Source organism: Lepisosteus platostomus, chromosome 6, assembly GCF_059453375.1.
Source record: "Lepisosteus platostomus isolate fLepPlt1 chromosome 6, fLepPlt1.hap1, whole genome shotgun sequence".
NCBI lineage: Eukaryota > Metazoa > Chordata > Actinopteri > Semionotiformes > Lepisosteidae > Lepisosteus > Lepisosteus platostomus.
The window spans coordinates 5483268-5510275 of record NC_142616.1 but is presented as its reverse complement, the minus strand read 5'-3'; the positions used below and the strand labels follow the sequence as shown (position 1 = coordinate 5510275).

General features: G+C 49.4%; 2 protein-coding genes and 1 long non-coding RNA gene across 5 annotated transcripts in view; 2 read left to right on the top strand and 1 right to left on the bottom strand.

Annotated features, from left to right (window-relative positions):
• The first annotated feature begins 2161 nt into the window (after nt 1-2161).
• LOC148659729 (uncharacterized) lies at nt 2162-6493 on the top strand. Of its 3 annotated transcripts, none has more exons than XM_088633875.1 (3): nt 2162-2673; nt 3490-4073; nt 4116-6493. In XM_088633875.1, the coding sequence occupies exons 2-3, from the start codon at nt 3775-3777 to the stop codon at nt 4969-4971; spliced, it is 1155 nt and encodes a 384-aa protein (XP_088490001.1). In that variant the 5' UTR covers nt 2162-2673; nt 3490-3774; the 3' UTR covers nt 4972-6493. The 3 variants fall into 3 exon arrangements, 2 of the variants coding, with proteins under 2 accessions (XP_088490001.1, XP_088490000.1); XR_015939309.1 differs by having other exon boundaries at nt 2200-2673; nt 3490-5030; nt 5067-6493; XM_088633874.1 differs by having other exon boundaries at nt 2201-2673; nt 3490-6493.
• A 10192-nt stretch (nt 6494-16685) lies between these two features.
• Nucleotides 16686-27008, top strand: part of LOC148659726 (uncharacterized) — a 39576-nt gene continuing 29253 nt past the window's right edge. Inside the window, exons 1-2 of the long non-coding RNA XR_015939755.1 lie at nt 16686-17409; nt 18304-18371. This is a non-coding gene — a long non-coding RNA (uncharacterized LOC148659726). The remainder of the gene's footprint in view (nt 17410-18303; nt 18372-27008) is intronic.
• On the bottom strand, nt 20775-24531 carry LOC148659728 (serine protease 27-like). Its single transcript, XM_088637522.1, has 5 exons — nt 24175-24531; nt 23809-23983; nt 22409-22686; nt 21617-21777; nt 20775-21067 (listed from the first exon to the last, which is right to left on the bottom strand). Exons 1-5 carry the CDS (start codon nt 24227-24229, stop codon nt 20909-20911), a joined length of 828 nt encoding a protein of 275 aa, XP_088493648.1. The 5' UTR covers nt 24230-24531; the 3' UTR covers nt 20775-20908.

The window sequence follows — 27008 nt, the reverse complement described above, 5'->3', positions numbered from 1 at the left end:
GAGTCTGCATGCTCAGCCCGTGCTCATGTGGGGTTCCCGCCAGGGGCTCCGGATTCCTCCCAGAGGTCTGCAGGCCGCACAGCGCACACACACACAACGTCACAACACCCACACAGGCAGGCCGTACAGCAACCTATCACAACCCCACACACCCTGTTCCCAGCTGTACTGAGGAGAGAGGAGGGAGACAGGAGGAGAGAGAGAGGAGATAGAGAAGGGAGAGTCAGTGAGGGGAGAGAGAGGAGAGAGGGGGTGAGGGGAGAGAGAGGAGAGAGTCAGTGAGAGGAGAGAGGAGAGAGGAGAGAGTGAAGGGAGAGAGAAGGGAGAGTCAGTGAGGTGGGAGAGAGGAGAGAAGGGGTGAGGGGAGAGAGGAGAGAGTCAGTGAGAGGAAAGAGGAGAGAGGAGAGAGTGAAGGGAGAGAGAGGAGAGAGGGGGTGAGAGGATAGAGAGGAGAGAGTCAGTGAGAGGAGAGAGGAGAGAGGAGAGAGTGAAGGGAGAGAGAGGGGAGAGTCAGTGAGGGGGGAGAGAGGAGAGAGGGGGTGAGGGAAGAGAGAGGAGAGAGTCAGTGAGAGGAAAGAGGAGAGAGGAGAGAGTGAAGAGAGAGAGAGGAGAGGGTGGGTGAGGGGGGAGAGAGGAGAGGGTGGGTGAGGGGAGACAGAAAGGAGAGAGAGGAGAGAGTGAAGGGAGAGAGAGGAGAGGTGAGGATTGAGGTGGTGAGAAGAGAGAGAGAGGAGAGAATCAGAGGGTAGAAAGAGGAGAGAGGAGAGAGGTGAGAGGTGAGGCAATGTCTTTAAATTAAAAAAGAGGAAACAATTCACAGCAGAACAAAACAGCAGATAGGAGGAAACAAGAAGAGATGAGCTTCCTGTTCCCACATTCCTGTCGGTTATAACAGCACAACAGGACAGGAGATACAGGGAGAGAGAGGAGATCACCAGTCATAAACACACACAACAGGACAGGAGACACAATGAGAGAGAGGAGATCACCAGTCATAAACACACACAACAGGACAGAAGACACAATGAGAGAGGGAGGAGATCACAGAGAATCCCTCTGTAATAAACACACACAACAGGACCGGAGACACAGTGAGAGAGGGAGGAGATCACAGAGAATCCCTCTGTAATAAACACACACAACAGGACGGGAGACACAGTGAGAGAGGGAGGAGATCACAGAGAAAACCCTCAGTCATAAACACACACAACAGGACAAGAGACATTGAGAGAGAGGAGATCACAGAGAAACTCTCAGTCATTAACACACACAACAGGACAGGAGACACAGGGAGAGAGAGAGGAGATCACAGAGAATCCCTCTGTAATAAACACACACAACAGGACGGGAGACACAGGGAGAGAGAGGAGATCACAGAGAAAACCCTCAGTCTTAAACACACACAACAGGACGGGAGACTGTGTTCAGAATGGATGATTTTTGCTGTCACACGGTGGCTGACTGTGATGAAAGCTCTGAAGTTGTTTCCTCAAAGCCAGAAAGAGGAAGATGCCATCGCACACACACAGACTGAAACATGCACAAAAACACACACTCCCTTCCCAGCTCCCCTCTCTCTCTGGACTGACTGCCCATGCCGGGAGGACACTGGTGCATGAGGACAGACTGATGGAGAGAGGAGAGAGAGGGGAGAAAGAGGAGAGAGAGGACACAGACAGACCTGGCTGTCCAGAGAGGACAGGCTCAGTGACCACAGCCTGGCCATAGAAACTGGACACGGACAGACCTGGCTGTCCAGAGAGGACAGGCTCAGTGACCACAGCCTGGCCATAGAAACTGACCTGGCTGTCCAGAGAGGACAGGCTCAGTGACCACAGCCTGGCCATAGAAACTGGACACAGGAAGATCTGGCTGTCCAAAGAGGACAGGCTCAGAGACAACAGCCTGGCCATAGAAACTGGACACAGGAAGACCTGACTGTCCAGAGAGGACAGGCTCAGTGACCACAGAGAGGACAGGCTGTGCTCCCACTGCCAGCGGGGAGAAATAGAGACAGAGGTGCACTTTCTTCTGAACTGCGACAGATACTCTGGGATTAGAGAAACATTCTTCTCTAAATTTACAAATCTAATTCCAGAGTTCCCACACCTGCCAGAGTCACAACGGATCCCAATCCTGCTGGGAGAGGGAGGAGGGAACTCAGCTGAACTGGCAGCCCAGAATGTGATCTCCTGTAACAGCCTGAGGAGCAGTGAGTCTGTCTCCCAGTAATGCCCCATCTGTAGATATCTTATAATTGTGTCTGTGTTGTAAATGTTTGTGGATTTATTTGTTTCATGTTAATTGTATTTGTTTTGCTTTGGCAACCCTGATTTTACTCATTGGTCACACCAATAAAGCACCTTGACTTGAATTGAGGAAAGGAGAGAGAGGAGCAGAGCTCGCCTGCGCACGAGAGAGAGAGAGAGAGAGAGAGAGAGAAGGAGGAAGACAGAGAGAGAAGGAGAAAGAGAAGCACAGCTCGCCTGTGCACGAGAGAGAGAGAGAGGAGAGAGAAGGAGGAAGAGAGAGAGAGAAGGAGAAAGAGAAGCACAGCTCGCCTGCGCACGAGAGAGAGAGAGAGAGAGGCGGGGAGCGGATGTGGCGACGCCCAGCAGGTTCCTTCCAGGCAGTCTGGGGTCTCAGTTGTGCTGATGCTCCGCAGGCCTGCAGGTAAGCTCTGGGGTCCGGGTGCGAGGGAGGGCGTTGGGCCAGGAACCGGCCGTGTGGTCGCGGGCCCCTGCGGTTCGGTCACCTTCGCCAGCGGGTCAGACACAGGCAGACACACTGATTTCAAGAGCCTCGCTCACCGTGCTTCTCTCTCACCACAACCTCACTGAGCTTTACTGCACTGCACTGAGCTCTTACCCTGATCTCACTGGGCTTTACTACACTGGACTGAGCTCTTACCCTGATCTCACTGGGCTTTACTGCACTGGACTGAGCTCTTACCCTGATCTCACTGGGCTTTACTGCACTGGACTGAGCTCTTACCCTGATCTCACTGGGCTTTACTGCACTGCACTAAGCTCTTACCCTGATCTCACTGGGCTTTACTGCACTGGACTGAGCTCTTACCCTGATCTCACCGGGCTTTACTGCACTGCACTGTGTTTTTACCCTGATCTCCCTGGGCTTTATTGCACTGCACTGTGTTTTTACCCTGATCTCACTGGGCTTTACTGCACCGGACTGTGTTTTTACCCTGATCTAACCGGGCTTTACTGCACTGCACTGTGATTTGACCCTGATCTCACTGGGCTTTATTGCACTGCACTGTGTTTTTACCACAATCTCCCTGGGCTTTCCTGCGCCGGACTGTGATTTGACCATGCAGGAAAAGTCTAGATCACAACAGCAGTGCTCCGGTGGCGTGGGTGTCACCAATGGCGCCGGCGGCGATTCAGCGCTTCGGAAAGCCCTGGGGCTTACTTTCAGGCTAGTTTCCGTTCCATGCGTGTAAACGTTGCTGTTATCTGCTGTGCCCAGGTTGCCTGCCGGTGGTGGTGGCTCAAGGCTGATATCAGGCATCCAGAGCAGCGCGACGCCCAGAGGGCACGTCGGACTTGAGAGAGAGGCAGAGAGAGGGAGCAGTGAGCAGGCGAGGGCAGGAAGTGGGCGTGTGCGCATCAGGGTGCGGAGAGCACGCTGCCGGGCCGGAGAAGGCCAGCACCCTTAGACCGATCCCATAACCCCCCACCGCAGGGGGGAGACAGGGGGAACCAGCGCCCTCCCCAGCCGCGGCACCGATCCGGACACCCAGGGGGGGCCGCCATGGCGAGAGCCGCCCGCGCGCTGGTCCTGGCGCTGGTCCTGGCCACCGTCCGGGCCGAGCCGGGCAACGATACCGAGACGGCCAACCCCACGCTGATGGTGCACCACCTCACCACCGCTGAGCCCCTGATTCTAACCACCATGGCGCCCAGCACCGCGCTGCAGACCGCCACCCCCGATTCCACCGCCGGGCCCCCCGAGACGAGCACCAAGCCCACCGCCGCCCTGCTCGGGGACACGGAGCCCCCGTCCTCCCCCACGTCCACCGGAGCCACAACGGCCCCCAGCACCGCCCTGACCTCGTGGCCCACCACCCTCGAGACCACCAGCACGGCTCTGACCTCGCCGCCCACCACCCCCGAGACCACCAGCACGGCGGGCGCAGACACCACCTCCACCGCCGGCTTCTCCCCCACCAGCTCCGGGCCGCCCACTTCTCCGGAGACGACCGCGGCGCCCCCCGCTGGCCTGCCCGGAGACACCACCGACGACGCCTCGACGGAGAGCACGACGACGGCGAGCACGACGACGGCGGCCACGACGACCGCGGCCACGACGACCAGCCGCGTCAGCTCCACGACGCCTGAAGTCGCTCCCAGCACCGCCGCCTCGGGGGCCGCCGGCGCCGGCACTGCCCCCGTCAGCAGCCTCTTGCTCTGGATCGTTGTGGCCGTACTGGTGGGGGCCGTCCTGCTGGTGGGGTGCGTGGCCGCGGGGGTGTACGTGTGCAAGCGGCGCCGGAGCGGCTCCACGACGTTCCCGGGCGCCTACAGCGGGGGGCGCCAGAGCAGGAAGCACAAGGGCGGCCAGGACGTCTGGGCCGCGCCCATGCCCGACAAGGAGGAGAACGGGGGGCCGGCGGGGGACGAGGACGCGGAGGCCGGCCGCGGGAAGGGCCCCGAGGGGGACAAGGAGGCGGGGGACCCCGGGGCCCTCAGCACCTTCCTCAACCGGGCCGGCTCGCGGCCCACGTCCGGCGCCCAGCCGGAGGGCGTGAGCGTGGAGCTGAGGGAGGAGGGCGCCGCGCGGGGGGAGGCGCAGCCCCTCCTGGGTCCCGACCCCGGCGCCCCCCTGGAGAACGGCCAGGGGCCGGCGCCGGCCCCCCTGCCTGACTCCTCCGCCCTGCCTCCTCCCCCGCCGGCCGAGCAGGGGGGCGACGGGCTCTCCCCGACTTTCTGTCTGACCTCCTCTGTGTGAGTCAGTCAGACAGAGGGGAGAGAGAGAGGAGGCACAGGGAGGGGAGGGAGAGAGAGGAGGCACAGAGAGGGGAGGGAGAGAGGGAGAGAGAGGAGGCACAGAGAGGGGAGGGAGAGAGAGGGGGAGAGGAGAGAGAAGAGGAGGTACAGGGAGGGAGAGAGAAGGCACAGAGAGAGGAGGGAGAGAGGAGGCACAGAGAGGGGAGGGAGAGAGAGGGGGAGAGGAGAGAGAAGAGGCACAGAGAGGGGAAGGAGAGAGAGGGAGAGAGGAGAGAGAGAGGAGGCACAGGGAGGGAGAGAGGAGGCACAGAGAGGGGAGGGAGAGAGAGGGAGAGAGGAGGCACCGGGAGAGGAGGGTGAGAGACAGGAGGGTGAGACAGAGGAAGGAGAGGAGGGGAAAGGAGGACGAGATACACTTGTGCTGTAGGGTCTTTGTTAAGAGTCCTGAGTAGGTAGTATATTCAACGCTTTGTACAGTAATTGAAACATGCAGAGAAATAAGGCAGACAGGCCATCAGAGAGACAGACACACAGACAGAGAGGCCGACAGGCACACAGGTCATCAGAGAGACAGACATGCTGACAGAGAGACAGACGTACAGACAGAGAGACCGACAGACAGGCAGGCCATCAGAGAAACAGACAAGCTGACAGAGAGACAGACGGACGGATCAGAGAGACAGACACGTGGACGGGCCATCAGAGAGACAGACATGCGGACAGAGAGACAGACAGGCAGACAGGCCACGAGAGAGACAGACACGTGGACAGGCCATCAGAGTGACAGACACGTGGACAGAGAGACAGACGGACAGACAGACCGACAGGCAGACAGGCTATCAGAGACACAGCACAGATTGCTTTAGGAGAGTTTATCTTTTATAGATTTTAAACATCTGCTTTCTGGATGTTCAGTATATCTTTAGGACTAATTTCACACATACCCGATCTTCAGAGAGAGAGAGGAGACAGTAACCAGAGGACTGCACTCGCACCCTGGGCTGAGCTGCTGAGGCAATAAAAACCAAAACAGCGTGGGGTGGGCTGATTCCCGAACGCCCTCCGGAGCCGGGGTTGGGAATCGGGAAGTACTCCTAGCAGATGCTTTCGGGAAAACAGCGGGAATCCGCCCTGGACTGGGAAAGCCGGCCTGTGGAAGTCGGACAAGGGGACGCTGGACACCTGCCTTGAAAGGCGCTATACAGAAGAAGTCCTGCTTCCGGGGGGCGGCTGTGAACCCGGGATTTTGGACAGAAACTGTGCCTCCGCGGTGATTCTCGGAGATCCCGGAGGAGGCAGGGCTCCTGTGTGTTCGCTCTGCGGTGTGTGTGTGTGTGTGCTGAGCTGGGGGGGCGGGGCGGGGACAGGGGACCCCCGGGAGACTGGCGGGGCTGCTGGGAGGGGGAGAGACCCCAGACGCCGCTGAAAGCATCAACCTTGTGCTGGAACGTATTTCTTGTATCAATGTATTGGAAATGCTTGGTGTTCTGAACGACTGGAGGAATAAATAGTTTCTGAATGCAGAGCGGTGCAGACTGCTGTCTCCTGAGGGACTGTGGGGGTTCAGACAGGCCTCTGGTACCAGACTCCCGGACCAAACCTGCCTGCGATTGTGTGTTTTACCATTATCGCAATATCTGTCACTGGCTTTTCCTTCTCTATTTCTCTGACACATTTTAGTATAGTGCTTTACTGCGCTGTATTGTGTTTTTACCCTGATCTCACTGGGCTTTACTGTGCTGCCCTGTGTTTTTACCCAGATCTCACTGGGCTTTACTGCAGTGTACTCTGTTTTTACCCTGATCTCACTGGGCTTTACTGCTCTGTACTGTGTTTTTACCCTGATCTCACTTGGCTTTATTGCACTGTACTGTGTTTTTACCTTGATCTCACTGGGCTTTACTGCTCTGTACTGTGTTTTTACCCTGATCTCACTGAGCTTCACTGCTCTGTACTGTGTTTTTACCCTGATCTCACTGGGCTTTACTGCGCTGTACTGTGCTTTTGCCCTGATCTCACTGGGCTTTATGGACTGTACTGTGTTTTTACCGTGATCTCACCGGTCTTTACTGCACTGTACTGTGTTTTTACCCAGATCTCATTGGGCTTTATTGCACTGTACTGTGTTTTTACCCTGATCTCAATGGGCTTTACTGCGCTGTACTGTTTTTACCCTGATCTCACCGGGAGAGATTGCACCCTGATTGCGTTTCGAAAGGGTCATTTCCTTCCCTGGAGCGATGAAGTCAGTCCGACCTTTGACCCCTCAGTCCCTGTTGACAGCAATCTGTGTGACTGAAGGGGAAGCAAACTCATGGGAGCAGGGTGCTCAGACTTTACTGTGTTTTTACCCTGATCTCACTGGGCTTTACTGCGCTATACTGTGCTTTTACCCTGATCTCACAGGGCTTTACTGTGCTGTACTGTGCTTTTACCCTGATCTCACAGGGCTTTACTGCGCTGTACTGTGTTTTTACCCTGATCTCACTGAGCTTTATGAACTGTACTGTGTTTTTACCCTGATCTCACCAGGCTTTACTGCACTGTACTGTGTTTTTACCCCGATGTCATTGGGCTTTACTGCACTGTACTGTGTTTTTACCCTGATCTCTCTGGGCTTTATTGCACTGTACTGTGTTTTTACCCTGATCTCACTGGGCTGCACGGTACTTTCACAACATTATGCAGAATAGAGAAGTCTTCTAAAGGTCTGCTCTCCTTGAGGACCAGCTACATGTGTTCAGAAGTGTGAGGACCTTTCCCCTGAATAGGCAGACAGTACTATCTCTTTTTTCACTGTACTGTGTGCGATATTCTTGAATCTGTGGCACGGCCCTGACTGTGCAGCCAGTGTGTGGTTCACGTTTTGCAAGCACTCATTTGTTAATTTGGTTACAGGACAGTTACTTCACATTTCGCAGTAAGTTGTGCTGACAGGGCTCTGTGGAACAAGGTCTGATGCCACTATCGGTCAGAGATGAAAAATGAAACCCCAGTTCTCATAATCTTTTGCATGAAGGAAAGTCTGAATCCACTCTTTTCCTTGTGATACTGACCATCGGACTCCCAGATCCACTCCAGGTTTTATAGTATTTGTTAGAGTCCAGTTGCATAGCAATCTAATCCAGTCCCGGATTGCAGCTTTGGGCTGTAATACAAACACCAGCTTCATGCTCCATGCTTATTTCCGAGTTAGAAAAATGCAAACTAGCGCATGAGTGTGCTTGTGCATTGGACCACATGAGTAGTGCAAGAAATTACATGTGTGCTTAGTGTGTGCATCTCTGTATATACTAGTGTTTATTTGAGCGTGTGAACTGCTGTGTGCAGGTATTTGTGTTTGAGCGTGTGAACTTGTGTGTGCATGTATTTGTGTTTAAGCGTGTGAATTTAGTGTGCATGTATTTGTGTTTGAGCATGTGAGTCTGTGTGCCTGTATTTGTTATTGAGCGTGTGAATTTGTGTGTGCATGTATTTGTGTTTGAGTGTGTGAATTTGCGTGTGCATATATTTGATTGAGCATGTGAATCTGTGTGTGCATGTATTTGTGATTGAGCATGTGAATCTGTGTGTGCATGTATTTGTGATTGAGTGTGAGAAATGGTGTGTGCATGTATTTGTGTTTGAGCTTGTGAATTTGTGTGTGCATGTATTCATGTATTTGTGATTGAGAGTGTGAATTTGTGTGTGCACGTATTTGTGTTTGAGTGTGAGAAATGGTGTGTGCATGTATTTGTGTTTGAGCGTGAATTTAGTGCATGTATTTGTGTATGAGCATGTGAATTTGTGTGCATGTATTTGTGCTTGAGCATGTGAATTTGTGTGCATGTATTTGTATTTGAGCATGTGAATCTGTGTGCATGTATTTGTGTTTTAGCATGTGAATCTGTGTGTCTGTGTGAGTTTCACATGTGATCTGCTTGTGCATGTGTGTGAGCTTAGTATGGGAATTTGTGTGTTTAGTGTGTGAATGTATGTGAATTTAGCGTGTGAATCTATGTGTTTATGAGTTTAGTATGTGAATCTGTCTGTGTCTTTGTGAGCTTAGTCTGTGAATCTTTATGTTTGTGTATGTAAGCTAAGCATGTGAATCTCTGTATGTGTGTGTGAGCTTAGAGTGTGAATCTGTGTGTGTGAGCTTAGCTTGTGAATCTTTGTGTGCGTGTGAACTTAGCGTGTGAATCTGCGTGCATTTGTGTGATCTTAGCGTGTGAATCTGTGTGTGCGTGTGTGAGTTTAGCATGTGCCTCTGTGTGTGTGAGTTTAGCGTGTGAATCTCTCTGCTGTGCCTTCCAGACCGTTCACACTGAGCTCAGCCTCACAGCTGATCACGACATTTCCTCCCTTCTGCTGAAGGCAGCCCAACAGGCAGTGTGTTGTGCAAGACACCTCTCCCAGCCTCCCTGGGCGTTTCCGTCCCCTGAAGTTTCTGGTGACAATCTTGACGGAGTGATAAGACCAGGGCTGCCAAAAAGGGCTTGAAAGCGAATATTCAGGTTTGCCTGTGGCTAGCTTATCGAAGGGGAAATAAAATCCCGCAGCTTGTGACACAGGCGAGCCCGTACTCATCTCTGCCGCCACATGGACAGCTACAGTGGGGCTTCTCAATCCCCCGATCCCAGCAACCCACACTGTCTGCTGGGGGAGCTTGTCCACCAAACAGCTATACGGGGACCGACCCTGGATGGGAGGCCAGCCTGTCACTAGAAGCACAGACACACAGGCACAGCTCAGACACACATTAACCCAGGTCGTGGCTCCGGGACGTGGGAAGTACGTGGTGCCCCTGGAGAACACTATGTGGACGGGGGGGGGGAACATGCAGACACCACAAAGAGGGCTGGGACCCCCCCTGGCCGGCACTCGAACCCAGGACCCCAAGGGCTGCGAGGGAGCAGTGATGCCCTGCCTTGCCCCCAGTGGGACTTACAAGGTGTTTCATCAAAACCTGAAGTGGGCAGGAAGTCTGCCGATTGTCAAGTAAAAGGCTTGGTCTGAAATGTCAAGAGCTGTGGACAGAGAGTGGTAACTGAGACCAGCTGACTGCGCGGGCAGGCGCCGGGGCCACGCTGCTCCTCTGCGGTGGCCGTTGCTGCAGCACACAGCACACAGGAAGCAGGAAGGGCTGGGCGCTGAGTCATCTTGCTCTTTCACACAGCGCAGCAAGACCTTGCTCAATCTGGAGCAGTTTGTCACAGACTTCCTCAGGAAGGTGTGCTGTTCTGTAGAGCCTGTTCTAGCTGAGGAGTCTACCAGGAGTCTGTGTGTATCTATACAGTGTGTCCAGCAAGAGTCTGTGCAGGTGTGTGTGTGTGTGTGTATAGTGTCTGCAGTAAGATTCTGTACAGGTGTGTGTATTCATTACATCCAGTAAGAGTCTATACAGGTGTGTGTATACAGTGTGTCCAGTAACAGTCTGTACTCTAGGTGTGTGTCTATACAGTGTCCCACGTAAGAGTCTGTACCCCAGTTGTGTATGTGCAAAAAGAGCCCGTACAAGTGTATAACAGAGACTTTTCAGTAGGAGTCTGCATGGGTGTGTATGAGCAAGAAGAGTCTTTACACATGTGTACATGCAGTGTCTGCAGTAAGAGTCTTCTGACTACATATCTCCCCTTGTGGTAGAAGCTAAGTCCTGCAGGTGCAATCCAAGATTGAGGAGGTGCAGGTCAGCACTCTACTGTTGTTCCTTTCACTTTGACAGTCATCTGCTTCTTTGGTGCTTGAATTCAGTTGGCAGGCAGATGAAAACAACGGATTTGGGTCACAAGACATGCGTGCTCCCACAGGCAGCAGCAGGTCACAGGGGGAGCTGCCGGAGGCAGAGGGTTCTCCAGGCTGGATCCAAGGCCTGGAGCAGGAGACCGACTGCCGAGGACACCCGGATGAACACTGGGAGATGAATGTGTCCCACCTGCTCTCGCATCTCACCAGGCACAGAGCGCAGCAGAGGGCACTGGGAGCTCTGAGAAGTCTGGAAATCCAAAACGTGGTCATTCTCGGCGCGCCGTGGGTTGGGACATATTTCCCGGTGTTTCTCCCTTTGCCCTTTCTCCTCAGCTCATGCAGGCTGTCCCACGGACCTTCCCAGGGCTTACAGATCTCTGTGTGCCGGAACTGGCCAATCTGCGCCCGAACCCCCTGCACTGCAGTCCCCAGAGGCTGCAGCCGCCGACAAGCACTGCCTTTCCAAACTGCGCAGTTCGGCTTGGGCCCACGACCGCGGCTGGCCCGCTCCTGCCCGCCGAGAGAAAGACCTCCCCACCCTACCGCGGGGCCTCAGACCCAGCGCACCTTTTTGCAGGGTCCACCATGTTTGTTTGTTTTTTCACACAGCTACATAGCTATTGTTCTGGTCACATGACTCATTATGTCGTCAGGTAGTGTCTGCATTGTGTGACGTCGCAAAGGTCTACTCCAGGCTGAAAAGAGAAGGCGGCTCCACAGCCGAAACGCTGCGTTTCTTTTCTTCTCTGTTCAGTGTGGAATAAACCTTTACCTGTTCCTCTGTGGCCTACGCACGCTGACGCAGCTCCCTACTTGAACTTCATTGTGTGGTGTTGTCTGCTGTCCTGTGCATGTCCCAGGAGTTCAGCATGAACAAGAACTCCAAAGTACCTGTTCACACGGCAACAAGCTCCTCTACTAATCTACTCCCGTCGGTAACCAAACGCCGACTGCTAGCTTCAGCAAGACAGGACGCCAACACTCTCTGAGTCCAGATCTGCCGACTTTCCCAGCTGGCCTCCCGACTGGGAGGTGGCGGTGAGGGGTGGGAGGCAGGGAGAGAGAGGACATGAGGCAAACTGGTGCCTGGCCAGGGAGAACGAGACGTTTTCTCAGGTGCACTTCAGAGGTTTGGAGGAACGGGATATCACATCTGGTGTCTTCAACTAGCAGAGAACCAATCTGAAAAGGCAAGGGAGTTTTACCCAGAAGCAGCAGAGCACCGTTTAGGATTTGACCAAATACGGGAGTGGGGCATTCTGTGTGGGCAGAAATCATTTCAGTTTCACAGAGAACATGAATGTCTTTTCCACCAAGGACAAAGAGACAAAAGCTCAAGCAGTTGTAGACAACATAATCGAGAACTACTTTGAGTTCATTTCAGACAAGAAAGGCACCAGGACCGACTATCATGACACCTACACACAGGAGCTGCTGCAGATGATAGATGGGGCGTTAGGAAGGACCAAGCACCTCAAGACCAACAATCTTTTTGAGTTTGACCTAAAACTGCACATCTGTGGTTACGCGGCCCAGCAGTTCCTTGAGATGCACCAGACTTTTCTCGAAGAAAAGGATCCCCTGAGCCACCTGGAGAAGTTAAAAGATCAATATTTCTCGGACTTTAGGGGCCTGTACCGAAAGAAGGACCAAAGCCAGAGGAAAGCTCATGTTTTCACTGACACCTGTCTCAGAGGTGCCCTGAAAGAATATGTCAGATGGACTTTGGGCATCGAAATCGCGGATAAGATCTTGGCCAGCTGTCAGTCCCTGGAGTACAGCTCCCATGTTTATTTCCAGTTCACCAGTTTGAAGGACCTCCTGGAAAAGGAACGACTTCTACAGCTATCTTTCTTTCTGCCTAAAGTACAAGAAGTTCGTTAGGAACTGGATCCCGAACCACATCGTGTCACGCCTTTCCACGAACAGCACCGTGAAGCGGACATGAAGATAAAGCGCCTGGAGAGCGCTGTGCGGGAGACCGAAGAGGCCATCCATCGGGTAAAACAAGACAGCGCCAGCGGCGACCCCAGGCAGTTCCGCAACAGCCTGTGCCTGAGCGGCAGACTCAGCGAAGACCTCCTGATCTGCACGGATGTGCTTCCGGGGATGCACTTCCAGGTCTTGGATCGCTGCGACTCCTTTGCCGAAAAGCCTCCTGGAGTCTGTGGCTCAGATGGAGAGGTCCCTCGCGGAGAAGTTCCTGGAGCCCAGGGACGTCACCAGGACCCTGATATCCCTCCCGTTCAGACCCCAGAACGAGCTGTCCAAGAGGGTAGTTCGGCTGTGGGAAGCCCCTTCTGTGCAGCACCCTGTGAAGTGGGGGGCAGAGAAAATGGGGTGCACTTCCCCACAGTGCATCGGCCACAGGGGCTGGCGTCTTACACACGGGTGAACGGCAACAGGCTCTCGGAGGTGCACAGCCAAAACACGCTCCTGAACAGTGACACCCACGGAGAGCCTCACCCCTACAAAGATTACTGCAAGCTCTACCCGGATGGGAACATACCCCCGGACAGAACGATCCAAACATCGGATTACTGGAAGCACGTGCTAGCGAGATATAACAACAGGTTTGAGAAGGAGTATGACACAGAGCCAGCTGCCATACCCGAAGACTGGAGACACATTATATAAGCAGGAGCCCTGAACAGCCTGAAGATCTCCTTCAACATCGAGTAAGCTCTCTGAACAGCCTGAAGACCTCCTTCAGCATCGAGTGAGCTCTCCAAACAGTCTGAAGACCTCCTTCAACATCAAGTGAGCTCTCCAAACAGTCTGAAGACCTCCTTCAACATCCAGTGAGCTCTCTGAACAGCCTGAAGACCTCCTTCAACATCCAGTGAGCTCTCTGAACAGCCTGAAGACCTCCTTCAACATCGAGTGAGCTCTCTGAACAGTCTGAAGACCTCCTTCAACATTGAGTGAGCTCTCTGAACAGTCTGAAGACCTCCTTCAACATTGAGTGAGCTCTCTGAACAGTCTGAAGACCTCCTTCAACATCGAGTAAGCTCTCTGAACAGTCTGAAGACCTCCTTCAACATCCAGTGAGCTCTCTGAACAGTCTGAAGACCTCCTTCAACATTGAGTGAGCTCTCTGAACAGTCTGAAGACCTCCTTCAACATCCAGTGAGCTCTCTGAACAGTCTGAAGACCTCCTTCAACAGCCAGTGAGCTCTCTGGCAGCCTGAAGACCTCTTTCAACATCAATTGAGCTCTCTGAACAGTCTGAAGGCCTTCTTCAGCAGTGAGTGAGCTCTATGGCTGCCGCATCTCTGGAGCATCTCTACTTCGGTACATTGGGTGGCCAAGAATGTGCTGCAGAAATAACAGAATCCAACTCGTCAATGAGAAAATAATTAAATTTGTTAACCCTAAATGCATTTTCAGACCTTTTCAGCATAAGCAAGAATCTCAGACTACAGTTCTTAACTGCTACTTTGTAATACACAATTATGCATTTTGTACTATTCAGATTTCTATGCAGAAATACTTATGAAGCTCTACAAATCAGCAGAGAATTTACATTCGGGTCTATTCCACTAGAGATATTTTATAAAACAGACTTATCAGTCTTTCAGAAAAAAATCATTTGTCTCTTGCCTTTTATGCTTATTGCCACTGAAATTGAGGATTTACATTTTTGTGCTTGAAAAATGCCTTATTATTAAATTTCCTGAACTGATTCCCAGAAATATTTAGCCCCATAGTGCCATCTTGTGGCAGTAATATAGCAGTAAAATAGCCACAGTTCAGGGCACCGCACAGCAGTGTTATAAATAATCCACACCACCGCATAGCACAGTGTTATAGAGTAATAATCCTGATCACTGCACAACAGTGTTATAGAGTAATAATCCACATCACCGCACAGCACAGTGTTATAGAGTAATAATCCACACCACCGCACAGCACAGTGTTGTAGAGTAATAATCCTGATCACTGCACAACAGTGTTATAGAGTAATAATCCACATCACCGCACAGCAGTGTTATAGAGTAATAATCCACACCACCGCACAGCACAGTGTTATAGAGTAATAATCCTGATCACTGCACAACAGTGTTATAGAGTAATAATCCACATCACCGCACAGCACAGTGTTATAGAGTAATAATCCACACCACCGCACAGCACAGTGTTATAAAGTAATAATCCTGATCACTGCACAACAGTGTTATAGAGTAATAATCCACATCACCGCACAGCACAGTGTTATAGAGTAATAATCCACATCACTGCACAGCACAGTGTTATAGAGTAATAATCGTGATCACTGCACAACAGTGTTATAGAGTAATAATCCACATCACCGCACAGCACAGTGTTATAGAGTAATAATCCACATCACAACACAGCACAGTGTTACAGAGTAATAATTCACATCACCGCACAGCACAGTGTTACAGAGTAATAATCCACATCACAACACAGCACAGTGTTATAGAGTAATAATCCACATCACTGCACAGCACAGTGTTATAGAGTAATAATCGTGATCACTGCACAACAGTGTTATAGAGTAATAATCCACATCACCGCACAGCACAGTGTTATAGAGTAATAATCCACACCACCGCACAGCACAGTGTTATAAAGTAATAATCCTGATCACTGCACAACAGTGTTATAGAGTAATAATCCACATCACCGCACAGCACAGTGTTATAGAGTAATAATCCACATCACAACACAGCACAGTGTTATAGAGTAATAATCCACATCACTGCACAGCACAGTGTTATAGAGTAATAATCGTGATCACTGCACAACAGTGTTATAGAGTAATAATCCACATCACCGCACAGCACGGTGTTATAGAGAGTAATAATCCACATCACAACAGAGCACAGTGTTATAGAGTAATAATCCACGTTATTGTGGATGCCCCGTTCCTACATTTCTGTTTTACAGGGGTGCTCAGGAGCGCCCCCTACGGGCCCTTCATGGGAGCGACTCCGTTGAAAGGAATCGCCCCCCGATTCCCCGCGGAGCGGAGACGTGTCGTGTTCTAGCCTATCAAAGCGATAGAGAGGAGCTGCCGCGGGGAATATCAGGTTCACGCGTTAGTGAAATCGAACAGCTTCACAACATCATATTGTGGCGCATTGCCCCGGCTGGGGTGCGGTCAGGCGGCTGGGAGTAGTGGTCAGGGCGGGGACGAGGAGAGCCGCTGACCAGCGCAGCTGACCCATTGCAAAGCGGGCGTACAGTGTGGCGAGATCGCCCGGATTCGTGTCAATAGTTCCCTGGTTTCGCGCCCCCGTTTACTAGTACCCAGTTGACACCCCATCCCTGTGTAAGTCTGAGTCACTGTGTCCGTCCTCGCCGAACCCGAAATCGCTACAATATTTGATACAACACAATTTCATCGGGGTACTTTAGATTCCTGCGGACAGTGTACTACTAGGTTCGATGAATTGACATAAAGCCAGTATTTTGTTGACTGACTACCCCTCTTTCGGCTCGCCAGTATTCATGTAACCACCAAGCAATAGCGCACAGTTCTGAGGTGCTGCCACGTTTACCTCGGAGACGGTGAAGGAACGAGTGAAGGTTTATTCCGTGCTGAAAAAAAAAAGAAACACAGAAGAGAAGTGACACACCTGAAGAAGGCTCCACAGCCGAAACTTTGTTTTTTCCTCCACTATTTCAGAAAGGAATAAACCTTTACTTGTTCCTTTGCAGCCTACGCTTGCTGACGCAGCAACCTACTTACACTATTTATGTGGTAGCGCCCTCGCCCGGTGGTGAGGAGGAAGCGCACCTCGGCGCTCAGGGTACCGCGAAGCAGGCTGGGAGCTGTAGCCGGGGGGGTCTGAGGGTCAGCACGATGACCAGCCGCTGACCCTGTGTATGTGAATAGTGTTATAGTAGGTTTAGTGTCCTGTGTAGCTTTGTGAGTCGTGTTCCGTCGGTCCCCATATGTGTGTGAAGATCTTTTGTGTGGTTTCGATAGGAGAATAAAAGCGCTCGCTTGTTTCCCTGTCTCGTCTCCACTTGTCCCTCGTCCTGTGGGAACTTGAAAACGCTATAATACGCTTTGGCCACTTTGCATCCGTCCTGTTCACAGAGAATGAAGGCGCCGTGGCCTGTCATCATTGTACTGGGACAGGCGAGCTGAAATGTTTTTAGCAGGGCACAGCTTTGAATAAACAGAGAGCGGGCTTGCGAAGATTTACTTAGCATACTTCGCCCGTTTGGAGTCGAGCCTGCTCCACATACAGGGACACTACTTTTGTGCAGGGAGAGACGGGACGGAATTCAATTTCACCAAACCGCGAACAGAGAACGACGCATTCTTTCCACAGTGAACTGCCGACATGCCCCTAACCGCCGGAAAAGACGCATCTGCCATTTACAGACCCCGAGCCCTGCGACCAGCGGCTGACGTCAACACTTGAGCTACACCGCAGCCGGGCGGACTTGGAGGAGGGGCTTAGGGCGACCAAAGTCCAGTCGCTGTCGCCATTGGTTACATCGCGTCATGTGACCGAACGCCCTCGAGGGTGTGGAAGAAAAACGTACAACCGTCAGTCGCGAGAGGCCTTGGCGGGAATCGCCATTTTCAAACGCTGTCCGTTAACGGCCGTCTTCAAGTTCACGAGTGAAGTTTACGAAGCACATAAAGTTTTTCGTTCGTGCTTCCTGCCTTAAAAAAATAAACGGGAGCAACGCCGCAGTGTTGTCAACAAAAGAGAAAATAAGGCAAGTATTAATAATTAATATTGGGCCTTATTACAATGTCGAGGACTGCAGACCTCTTTTTAAAATTAAATTAGGCGGGTTGGAGGAAAACCTTTTAACTGAGTGCGTTACGAGCCCCAGTTCGATAAGGTTTTTCCGTTAGGTTTTACTGCTTAGCAGCTAAAATTATAAGCGCCGGCTGCGTCCAGAGAGAGATTATATCGTATGGTTTTCGTTCAGGGAGGACTCTGAAAGCGATAGAAGCCCCTTAGAAAAGAGGCTTGCAGTGTTGACAGTGGAATTTATTTTAAATGTTTTAAGTGTGAGGTCTCAGTAACAGCTTTAATAACGGGTAATAACGGTTTCAGTGTTCTGTGTTAGTTATGATTAAACGAGCCACGAATGGCGTATTTAAGTAGTGAATTTGAAACGCTCTGTGGTTGCCGAGTTGGAAAATCCCATAACATTTTGTCGTGGTGTCTTTTTATCGGTGATTAAGAACCGATACTTTTTTGCTGTGTTTTTTTTTGTCTAGTTATTGCTATTTGGCATACTATTTCAGCACAAATGCGCCGATTTAATTCTTTAAAAATGCCACTTTTTAAAATTTTAAGCAGTTGCATGTTTTATTTAAGATGTTAGGCTATGTTAGTCTTTGAATAGTTTTGACCATCAAAACTTAAAGCTTTTTTTCTTAAATGTGCATATTTTACTAATATATTCAATCCACATTTTAGTTAAAATCTGTCCATCAAACTGATGCAAGATCAGATAAGGGATTATTATATGATATTTGTATACATTCAGTTTTTTAATTTGTAAATTTGAAAATATGGGCTGTAATTATGCTATTTACTGATTTTTAGTTTAGTTTAGCAGCAATCTCAAGTTACATTTTTTCTGACTTTACCACAGGAAGAAGAGTTATATCATTGCAGATGTAAGAGCAGTGCCAGGTTCAACCACAGTAACCGAAACTGGAAAATGGTATGTTTCTATCTGAGAGGTTAAGCTGGAAGAAGCTTTATTTTACAGTGCCCTCACAACTATGTAACTACAGAGGACTGGCTCACAAATACTCACAAACACATTCAGTAGGCTCTTGACCCTCGTGAATAACCAACTTCCCATATAACCAAGTCCACCTCTATACTGTTGCATAATATACTATCATGTGTGTGGTCAAAAGTTGAAAGTAACCCTCCCTTATATGATTATTAAAATACTAATGCATTGTCTTTAAATTAATGGAAAAAGCATAGATCAGCTACTGTATAGTAAAAAATAACAGTAATCACAAACTTAGAGTAAACAGCTGAAATAAACGACACCCAGTCTGCATTCTCACTCTGCCTCAGTGCCTCTCAATGCTGCAGATGCAGAAGCTGGAGCATTCGTTACAGTATAAAAACAAAACAAACCATGCTGAGGTGCAAATGCTGCGTAGTGGGTACTTGGGCAGGGGGCACGGAGAAGCCCACTTGCTAGCTAGATTCGACGGAGGATCCTAGTCGCGGGTCAGTTTCGTCTCGCACTGCCAGGCTGAATTGTGAATAAGGAAATTTGCGAATGATACATTTACAGACGTCGAGACCACGGTCTGCAGGAGCATATCTCATAAGAACTTCATCCACTGGGAGGCAAACGGAGACACCCAAACGCTTTAAGGAACCACGGAAACATTCAGGTGCAAACATGACATTGTGGATTGTGACTGTGTTCCTGCAGGGTCATGTCTCAGCATATTTTTTTTATCCGTGCCTCTTTGAAGTCAACTTTAGCTGTCAGGGACAGATGTTTCATCCCTTAATGGGGCTCATCGGTGTGATTCAGCAGCCAGCTGTGACCAGTGACACTCAGGCGTAAACACCTTTGCAAGTTACATAGAAATGCCGGTGTTAGTGTACAGTATAAAGTTAGCCATGTTGCATTTATGATATTCAAACCATTACAAAATGCTGAGCTTTGTGTGGCTTTGAAGCCTAGTGAGTTGCCTCTGAGCATCTGCTGTCCCACTGGGAGGGGATCCTTGAAAATGGTTTTAGAAAGTGGAGAACTGCTATCTGGTAGATTTATGCTGAGACACTAGCATAAACAGGTCTTCCTGTTTTTTTCCTTTTTTTACACCAACCCCAAGGGCAGATTGATATCTGCCTGCCATGAGAGAGATGGACAGATTACAGGCGACAGACTCCTCTCTGACAGGAAGAGCAAAATTACGTGTAAACGCAAAACTGCTGTGAGATTTTTTCTTCACTAATTTGAAATGAAATCATTACAAAGCCAACAAGAGTAGAATGTAATTGTATTTTAGGTGCAGTGGAAAGCTGTCATGCTGATGGAAAGGAATGGTGTGTATGGGGGAAAAAATAAAAGGTAGCATAAAGTCTGAACTACTTAAAATTTTTTCCAGCAATGCACATCTTGAGAAGTTTTGTAAGGGTTTTTTTCAGCTGAGTCCATATTTATATACAGATGTCATATACATGTGTGTCATAAAATCTTATAATGTGATATGGCATACTGGTAATGTCTGTAGAAAATGATTTTGGTTTATATTGTGACAGTGAAATCGCCATAATCACCTCACAGAGAAGAGGTTATTTTTTCTTTTGTGGTTTAGAGTGGAATGACCATAAGGAAGTCAGTAGTTACTTGTTAACCACTTATGTGGTTAATGATGTAGACATCTGTAGATTGTACAGGAAGAAGCAGTGTGAGAACTACTAATACTGTCTCATTCTGAAGAGCGCGGCGAATAATGTCGAAAACCGACCCTCGTTCTGAAGAGCGCGGCGAATAATGTCGAAGACCGACCCTCGTTCTGAAGAGCGCGGCGAATAATGTCGAGACCGACCCTCGTTCTGAAGAGCGCGGCGAATAATGTTGAGACCGACCCTCGTTCTGAAGAGCGCGGCGAATAATGTCGAGACCGACCCTCGTTCTGAAGAGCGCGGCGAATAATGTCGAGACCGACCCTCGTTCTGAAGAGCGCGGCGAATAATGTCGAGACCGACCCTCGTTCTGAAGAGAGTGGCGAATAATGTCGAGACCGATCCTCGTTCTGAAGAGCGCGGCGAATAATGTCGAGACCGACCCTCGTTCTGAAGAGCCGTGAGAATTTTAATTCTGATACGGAGGTAGAGCTAATGGTGGGGCAGCTCCTGACTCTAACATGCCATTGTGCTGTCAGGTGAAGCTTCAGTGTTCTGTAGGTTCTACTGCGCAGCAGTGCTGAAAGAACGGCCCCAGACCAGGGGTTTCAGTGCTTGCAATTTTATTGAGCTCAGCGGTCAGCTGAACGAGAGGACAGTTGATCTCTCACAGCAGAAGCAAAAGCTGTCTTGGCAGTATCAGTGAAAAACTGTCTAGCTCAAACTGGACTCCCTCTTTTAATCTTCCTTCTGTCCTGTCTGCTTCCGGCATTCTTCTCGCCCCTCAGCTGTGTTGTTCCTTCTCGTTTCACTCTCTCCCTCTAGCAGCAGGGAGCCAGCGGACCATGTGAGGGGCGCTGTGCCCAGGCCTCAGATTCCGCTGTGCTTGTTTATCCAGTCCCTGAAGCTGGGGACCTGGGTGTAGATGCCGGGGGACTTGGGCTTAGCGCAACCTAGTCCAAAGCTGACGATTCCAGACTGGACCCAGTGTTGCCCCTTCTTGTAGACCAGTGCGCCTCCAGAGTCGCCCTGGAGAGAAGACGAGAAAGTGCTGGGACACATCCGGCACGTGTAGAGGTAGCACCTGCACCCTCAGACGTGCGCACAGAAACAGAAAGTCATCTCCATCGTTTCCATTTCTTACTGTACACCGCTGAAATTGACTTTTACAAAGACGCCATGCCTGTTCTTGAGTGATTTGTGCCTTGAATAATATAATACTAAGCTTTATGTTATATAGCACCTTATCCTAGATTTGAATGTGCTCAGTGAAAGCGACTCGGATATCCTTGGTGATGGAATTCAAGAGCTTTAAGGAGCAGCGGGAGAAGGCCCTGCCACACACAGAGCCTTATAGGTGAGCCAGTACAGCCATTTTGAAAACTAACACCACAGTGGTGTTCCACTACTGCATTTGCTGTGAGCCTGCGGTTTTTATTTCTGCGCCCATATCGGGGCTTATTTAAATTGGCTTGCCATGTTTTATTTGCTTTTGAAGAACAGCATGAAGGCAGTGCCGGGTTATTGATCTTTTTGCGGAAGAACCGATCGCCCTTTTCTTGGTTGGCACGGACTCACCATGCAGGTGTCCTTCCCTCCCTCCTCATATCCGGCGCACATCATGTTTGGCCTGATCTTGTATTTGCCTTTTATTTCTGGGTGGCTGTCAAGCAGCTCCTGGCAGCGCTGGTTCGCTATGACAGGGAGTTGAACCTGTTGCAAAATCTCAGACTTGGATCCTGGAGGGGGAGTATGAGTGAGAAAGAGAGACAATCCAGGCTTAGCTGAACTGTGAAACCTGAAACAAGAAATTTTCAGCGTGGACAGGGAATGTAAACCTTTTTTGATCACCAATAAATATTTATAGACAAGCAGGCTAAAAAGTCGTTTCAAGATGAGCGTTCTTCAGCTTAGAAACCTGTTCAAAATATTTTTGGTCAAAAATATTTTGTTAAATGTAATTAGATTACTTTTTTGTAGATTTAGAACCCTTTACTTTTTCACCAAGGAGTAAAGAAGCATTCCTTTTATAGTCTTCAATACAGAGGACCCAATGTATACTTTACCTGCACGGGCTATACCAGGTCTTACCCACCCCAGACTGTGCACCAGTTGGCTGCCTGCCTCTTACTGGATTTGGGAGCCCTGTGGTACCAGTGAGAGCATTTCCCTAGCCAGCAACATGGGTCCACTGAGAGCAAGGCACAGCAGCATACCCCATCTAGTGTTGTTAACTGTGGTGCTGCTAGAGAAAGTCTGGTCACTGCCAGAGCCCTGATGCAAATCTCTGTTCTCTGGAATACAGGGCTTAGTGAAGAAAACCCCTTTCCAAGTCGTGCCACATGGGAAGCCCCGCTCGTCGTCTCTCACCATTCTCTTTAGTCATCCCCCACCCGGTGGCCCAGCACTCTGTGTCCTCTGTGAAGACATCGTTGGGCTTGGCGAGCTGGACAGGACGGATGTAAGGAGAGAGGAACACCTCGCTGTCCAGCTGCACCAGGGCGATGTCAAAGCCGTCTGCTGCTTTCTCGTACTGCTCGTGGAGGACGACCTTCTTAATGCTTTTCTTGACCTCGTGTTTGGAGGGTCGGTCCAGCTTGTACGCCCCCAGCCTCACAAGGTAAAATTTGAGAAAGTGGCGAAATGATCTAAAAGAGATGGTCACACCACAGGAAGGTTAATTATTAGGTGTCAGACATTTAAACATGTTTAATGTTTTTTCCCTAAATTTCTAACCTGGCCTTGTCAAACACCATGCAGCCGATCGACTGCTAATCTTGTTAGGTGTTACTGGACAGGCAAACCCTGGCGCCCTGTGGCTACCAAGACAGTCATCTGGCCCACGCTTTTCCAGAAAGCCTTCAGAATGCTCTCCTGAACCTGCACTGGTAGGATTCCAGTCTCCTCTGATCTGCTGCATTTCATAACAGCAGCTGATGCTGGTGCGTCATGGCTTTGAGAGCAGTGACAACGACACATCTTGTAGAGTTGCCGTTCACCCCTGGCAGAGTCCTTATCTCTGTATCTGAGCTTTATTACTACCATATCCGGTGTCCCACCTGTAGGAGAACTGGAGTCCTGATCTCTGTATCTAGGCTCTATTAATACAAACCACAGCAGATGTCCCACCTTCAGTCCTGATCTCTGTACTCTCTGTAGCACTATAGTATTAACACAAACCACTACTACCGCAGAGATTTTCTATACTGTTTCATGACAGAAGAACTTGCTTAGATGTGTGTATACAGTAACTGCAGGCATTGTAGTAGTATTAGGAGTGGAAGCTGTGGTGATTATTTGGTCCTAAATGTATGTTTGCAAATTAACTGGGTCTCAGAGGTTGTCCAACAGAGTAATGATTTACTGGTGTAAGTAGAGTTCTTGTTCTTGATGATGATAATAACAGCAGAAACATACATTTTGTCAGTGTGATGATCTGGACATAAATTCTTTAGGTCAGTGTAAGACAATGCAGAATATTTTAATCCACCAAAGGTAGACCTGAGTCCTGCAGCCTCATACTGTAGCTCTTGGTTGTGGTTTGAATCTAGACTGGGGGAGGACATGTTTGTGTGGATCTTGTATACTCACCTCTTCTACATGTGGAGTTTCTCCCAAGTGTCAATAGTCCTGCTGGCTGGGTGTTCACTGGCGTCTCTCAATAGCCTCAGCGTATGTTTGTGTGTTTGTCCTACCGTGAACTGGTCTCCCGTTTAGTGTTTGAGACAGTAAAGACAGTGTAGGTGTGCCTGGCACCAGAGGATACTCACTTGGGGAAGCAGTGCGCTGCAGTTAGAACCCACTGCTTACTGATCAGGGAGCCCCCACAGAATGTGGCCGCATTGTGGTTCACCTGGATGTGGATGTAGACCTGCCAGGGCCACTGGCCCTCCTTTGCATCCTGACCACCCACTATAGAGCTCCTCCACGGAACAGAGCTGGACACTGGAGAGAGACGGAGGACAGCTGGACACTGAAGTCAGTGGTCTGTGGTATTTATTACAGACGGACTGATTCAAGATTGGGGGAAAGTCCAGGTGGTTCTGTTCATTATTACTGCGGTGAAGCTTATTATATTAACAGAAGCAGGAATACAAGTGGTAGCGGTATCAACAGTAGAATAGCTCTGCTCTTACCTTCAGTGTCCAGGATGAGGGTCCAGAGCAGCAGCTGCAGGAAAAGCGTCTTCATTTTTCCAACTTTTCACTGGACGCAGAGGACAAATCCTCCCCGGTTAAAGATACTGAGAGAACAGAGATGTGCGGGATAGTCTCCCCTTTATAGAGTTCTCGCTGCCAGGGACTTACATCACAGACCGCAGGCACGTAGTCAAGGATTCGGAGAAAGGGTCCCGAAATGACTCATTTACCAAAACTGAAGATCTAAGCAGCAGATTAAGCAACTATTCAGAAAACAAGTATTCTTGTTGATGACATAGCTGATGTTTTCTGATCGATTTGGACTGACTAGCATGAGCTTAGAACACTTTCGAGCAGAGCGTCTTACTCTTTGAATTGAAATAAGTTCCAGAAAGGTTGAAGTGCAGAGCCATGTCAGCTTGTGGGTTGCAAGGGATCAGGCATAGGGCAGTCCCTCGCAGAACGCTAAAATTAAAAAGTATAGAATGTTCTACAGCATGAAGAGGCAAGCGGAGGACAGGAATAAGAGGCAGAGAGGTGGAGTGGAGAAGACTGAAGACGGATCAGGTGTGGCTAGAGGGTTAGGATAAAGGCGACATAAGATGAACTCCCAAGGGGATGAAAGAGGCAGGAATCTGGAGTTGTCTGGAGGCTTTGTGATAGTGGACTGCCGGGGGAATGTGTGAGTCGGGTTCGAGGATAATTTGGTCTTTTCGTTTCTTTAAAGTTTGGGATTCCTTGGCTGTCTGTGAAGGGGTATAGATCGACATAGAACGTCAGTGTAACCCTGGCTGGGGGAGGTAAAACAGGGTGCTGTGGACTTGGAGAGATCTCTGATCCTCAGTTGCTCTGTCATGAACTGACTCTAACTCAGAAACAGACATCCCAGCCTCTTGCCATTTCACCCGTGCAAATGGCAGAAGATTACACATGCTGAAGGTGACCTTTTGAAGATGAGATAACAGCTGCGAGCTGTTAAGGGAGCGCTCTTGTTTCCACCCCAGGAAACAAGATTCTCTACAATCTCATTAATTGTGTTTCTTGGAGGAGCTCTTTTAACATCTAAAACATTTGAAATGATGCCTGAAGAGAGAAAAATCTGTGAAACGGAGAAGAAGGAAGGCAGAGGTAGACAGGGCAAAACTGCTTGTTTCAATTGTGGGTTCTACTTCCTCTGCAATCAAGATGAACCGGCGACCCCAGATAAGCAAGTCCATTGCTTCTGGAGAAAAAGTGCAGAGTCGCTCCAGTGTTATCTCAGCAGATATCGCTCACTCAGCACAGTAGGAGGGACACGCCCAGAACACGCTTGCTGTCCTGGGCTCCCCAGACCTACCCGAAACTACCGCCAAATCACTTTTCACAAACGATGCAAAAGAGTATCGTTTCTCAGACCCCACAGGCTCTCTTGATTTGTTCCTTTTTCACATGACGTTTCTGTACACACTCCCAGAGGGCTCTCCTTTTAAAGCTCATAGTCGCATTTACTGCTTGACTGGAGATTGGTAACCATGGTAGTGATTTTTAGCAGATTATTATGTATATGTGCAATTAGTAAAAAGAAGAATGATAGCAACATGGGATCACTTTATTGATCTGGGGTAAGGTCAGGTCCATCTTGTTAATGTTGGAATGCACATAATTTTCAGAAGAAGCTCAACTTTGGTGAAAGATCATCTCCTGGAAAAGTTGAGATTGTGTCATCTAGCAGGTGGAAATGACAGTCTTTATTCAGATTTTGCTTTTCTCTGGATAGTTTCTTAATTGCTTTCTTTAACCTTGCATGTGTGAACTCTCGCTTGTCCTGGGTTGTTCTTTCTCAAGTCTTCCTCTGCAGCTGTGATTCAACCGGCTAGTCGGACCCGAACTGCAGTGAGTAAAAATTGAAACTCATTCTGTGAATGACTGCAGAGTGGGACACATCCTGTTTGCTTGTATCGTTAAGAAAAAAGGTTATCATGAGAAAATGCAAGACAAAAGCCACTGGTAGTAAATGTTAGAGGAGGAACTGTTTGTTAGTTTGTCTATTCATCATTACCACTTAGTCTCACTATGAGCAGTAGAGCTAGAGTATTTAAGCACCTAATACTTCTAATTGATTCAATATTTTAGACAGTTTGAGCATTGAAATGGTTCATGTAGGGTTTATAAACCTGTATGTTTGAATACAGTGCCTTGCGAAAGTATTCGGCCCCCTTGAACTTTTCAACCTTTTGCCACATTTCAGGCTTCAAACATAAAGATATAAATTTTTTATTTTATGTGAAGAATCACCAACAAGTGGGACACAATTGTGAAGTGGAACGAAATCTATTGGATTTTTGAAACTTTTTTAACTAATAAAAAAATGAAAAGTGGGGCGTGCAAAATTATTCGGCCCCTTTACTTTCAGTGCAGCAAACTCACTCCAGAAGTTCAGCGAGGATCTCTGAATGATCCAATGTTGTCCTAAATGACTGATGGTGATAAATAGAATCCACCTGTGTGTAATCAAGTCTCTGTATAAATGCACCTGCTCTGTGATAGTCTCAAGGTTCTGTTGAAAGCGCAGAGAGCATCATGAAGACCAAGGAACACACCAGGCAGGTCCGTAATACTGTTGTGGAGAAGTTTAAAGCCGAATTTGGATACAAAAAGATTTCCCAAGCTTCAAACATCCCAAGGAGCACTGTGCAAGCGATCATCTTGAAATGGAAGGAGTATCAGACCACTGCAAATCTACCAAGACCTGGCCGTCCCTCTAAACTTTCAGCTCAGACAAGGAGAAGACTGATCAGAGATGCAGCCAAGAGGCCCATGATCACTCTGGATGAACTGCAGAGAACTACAGC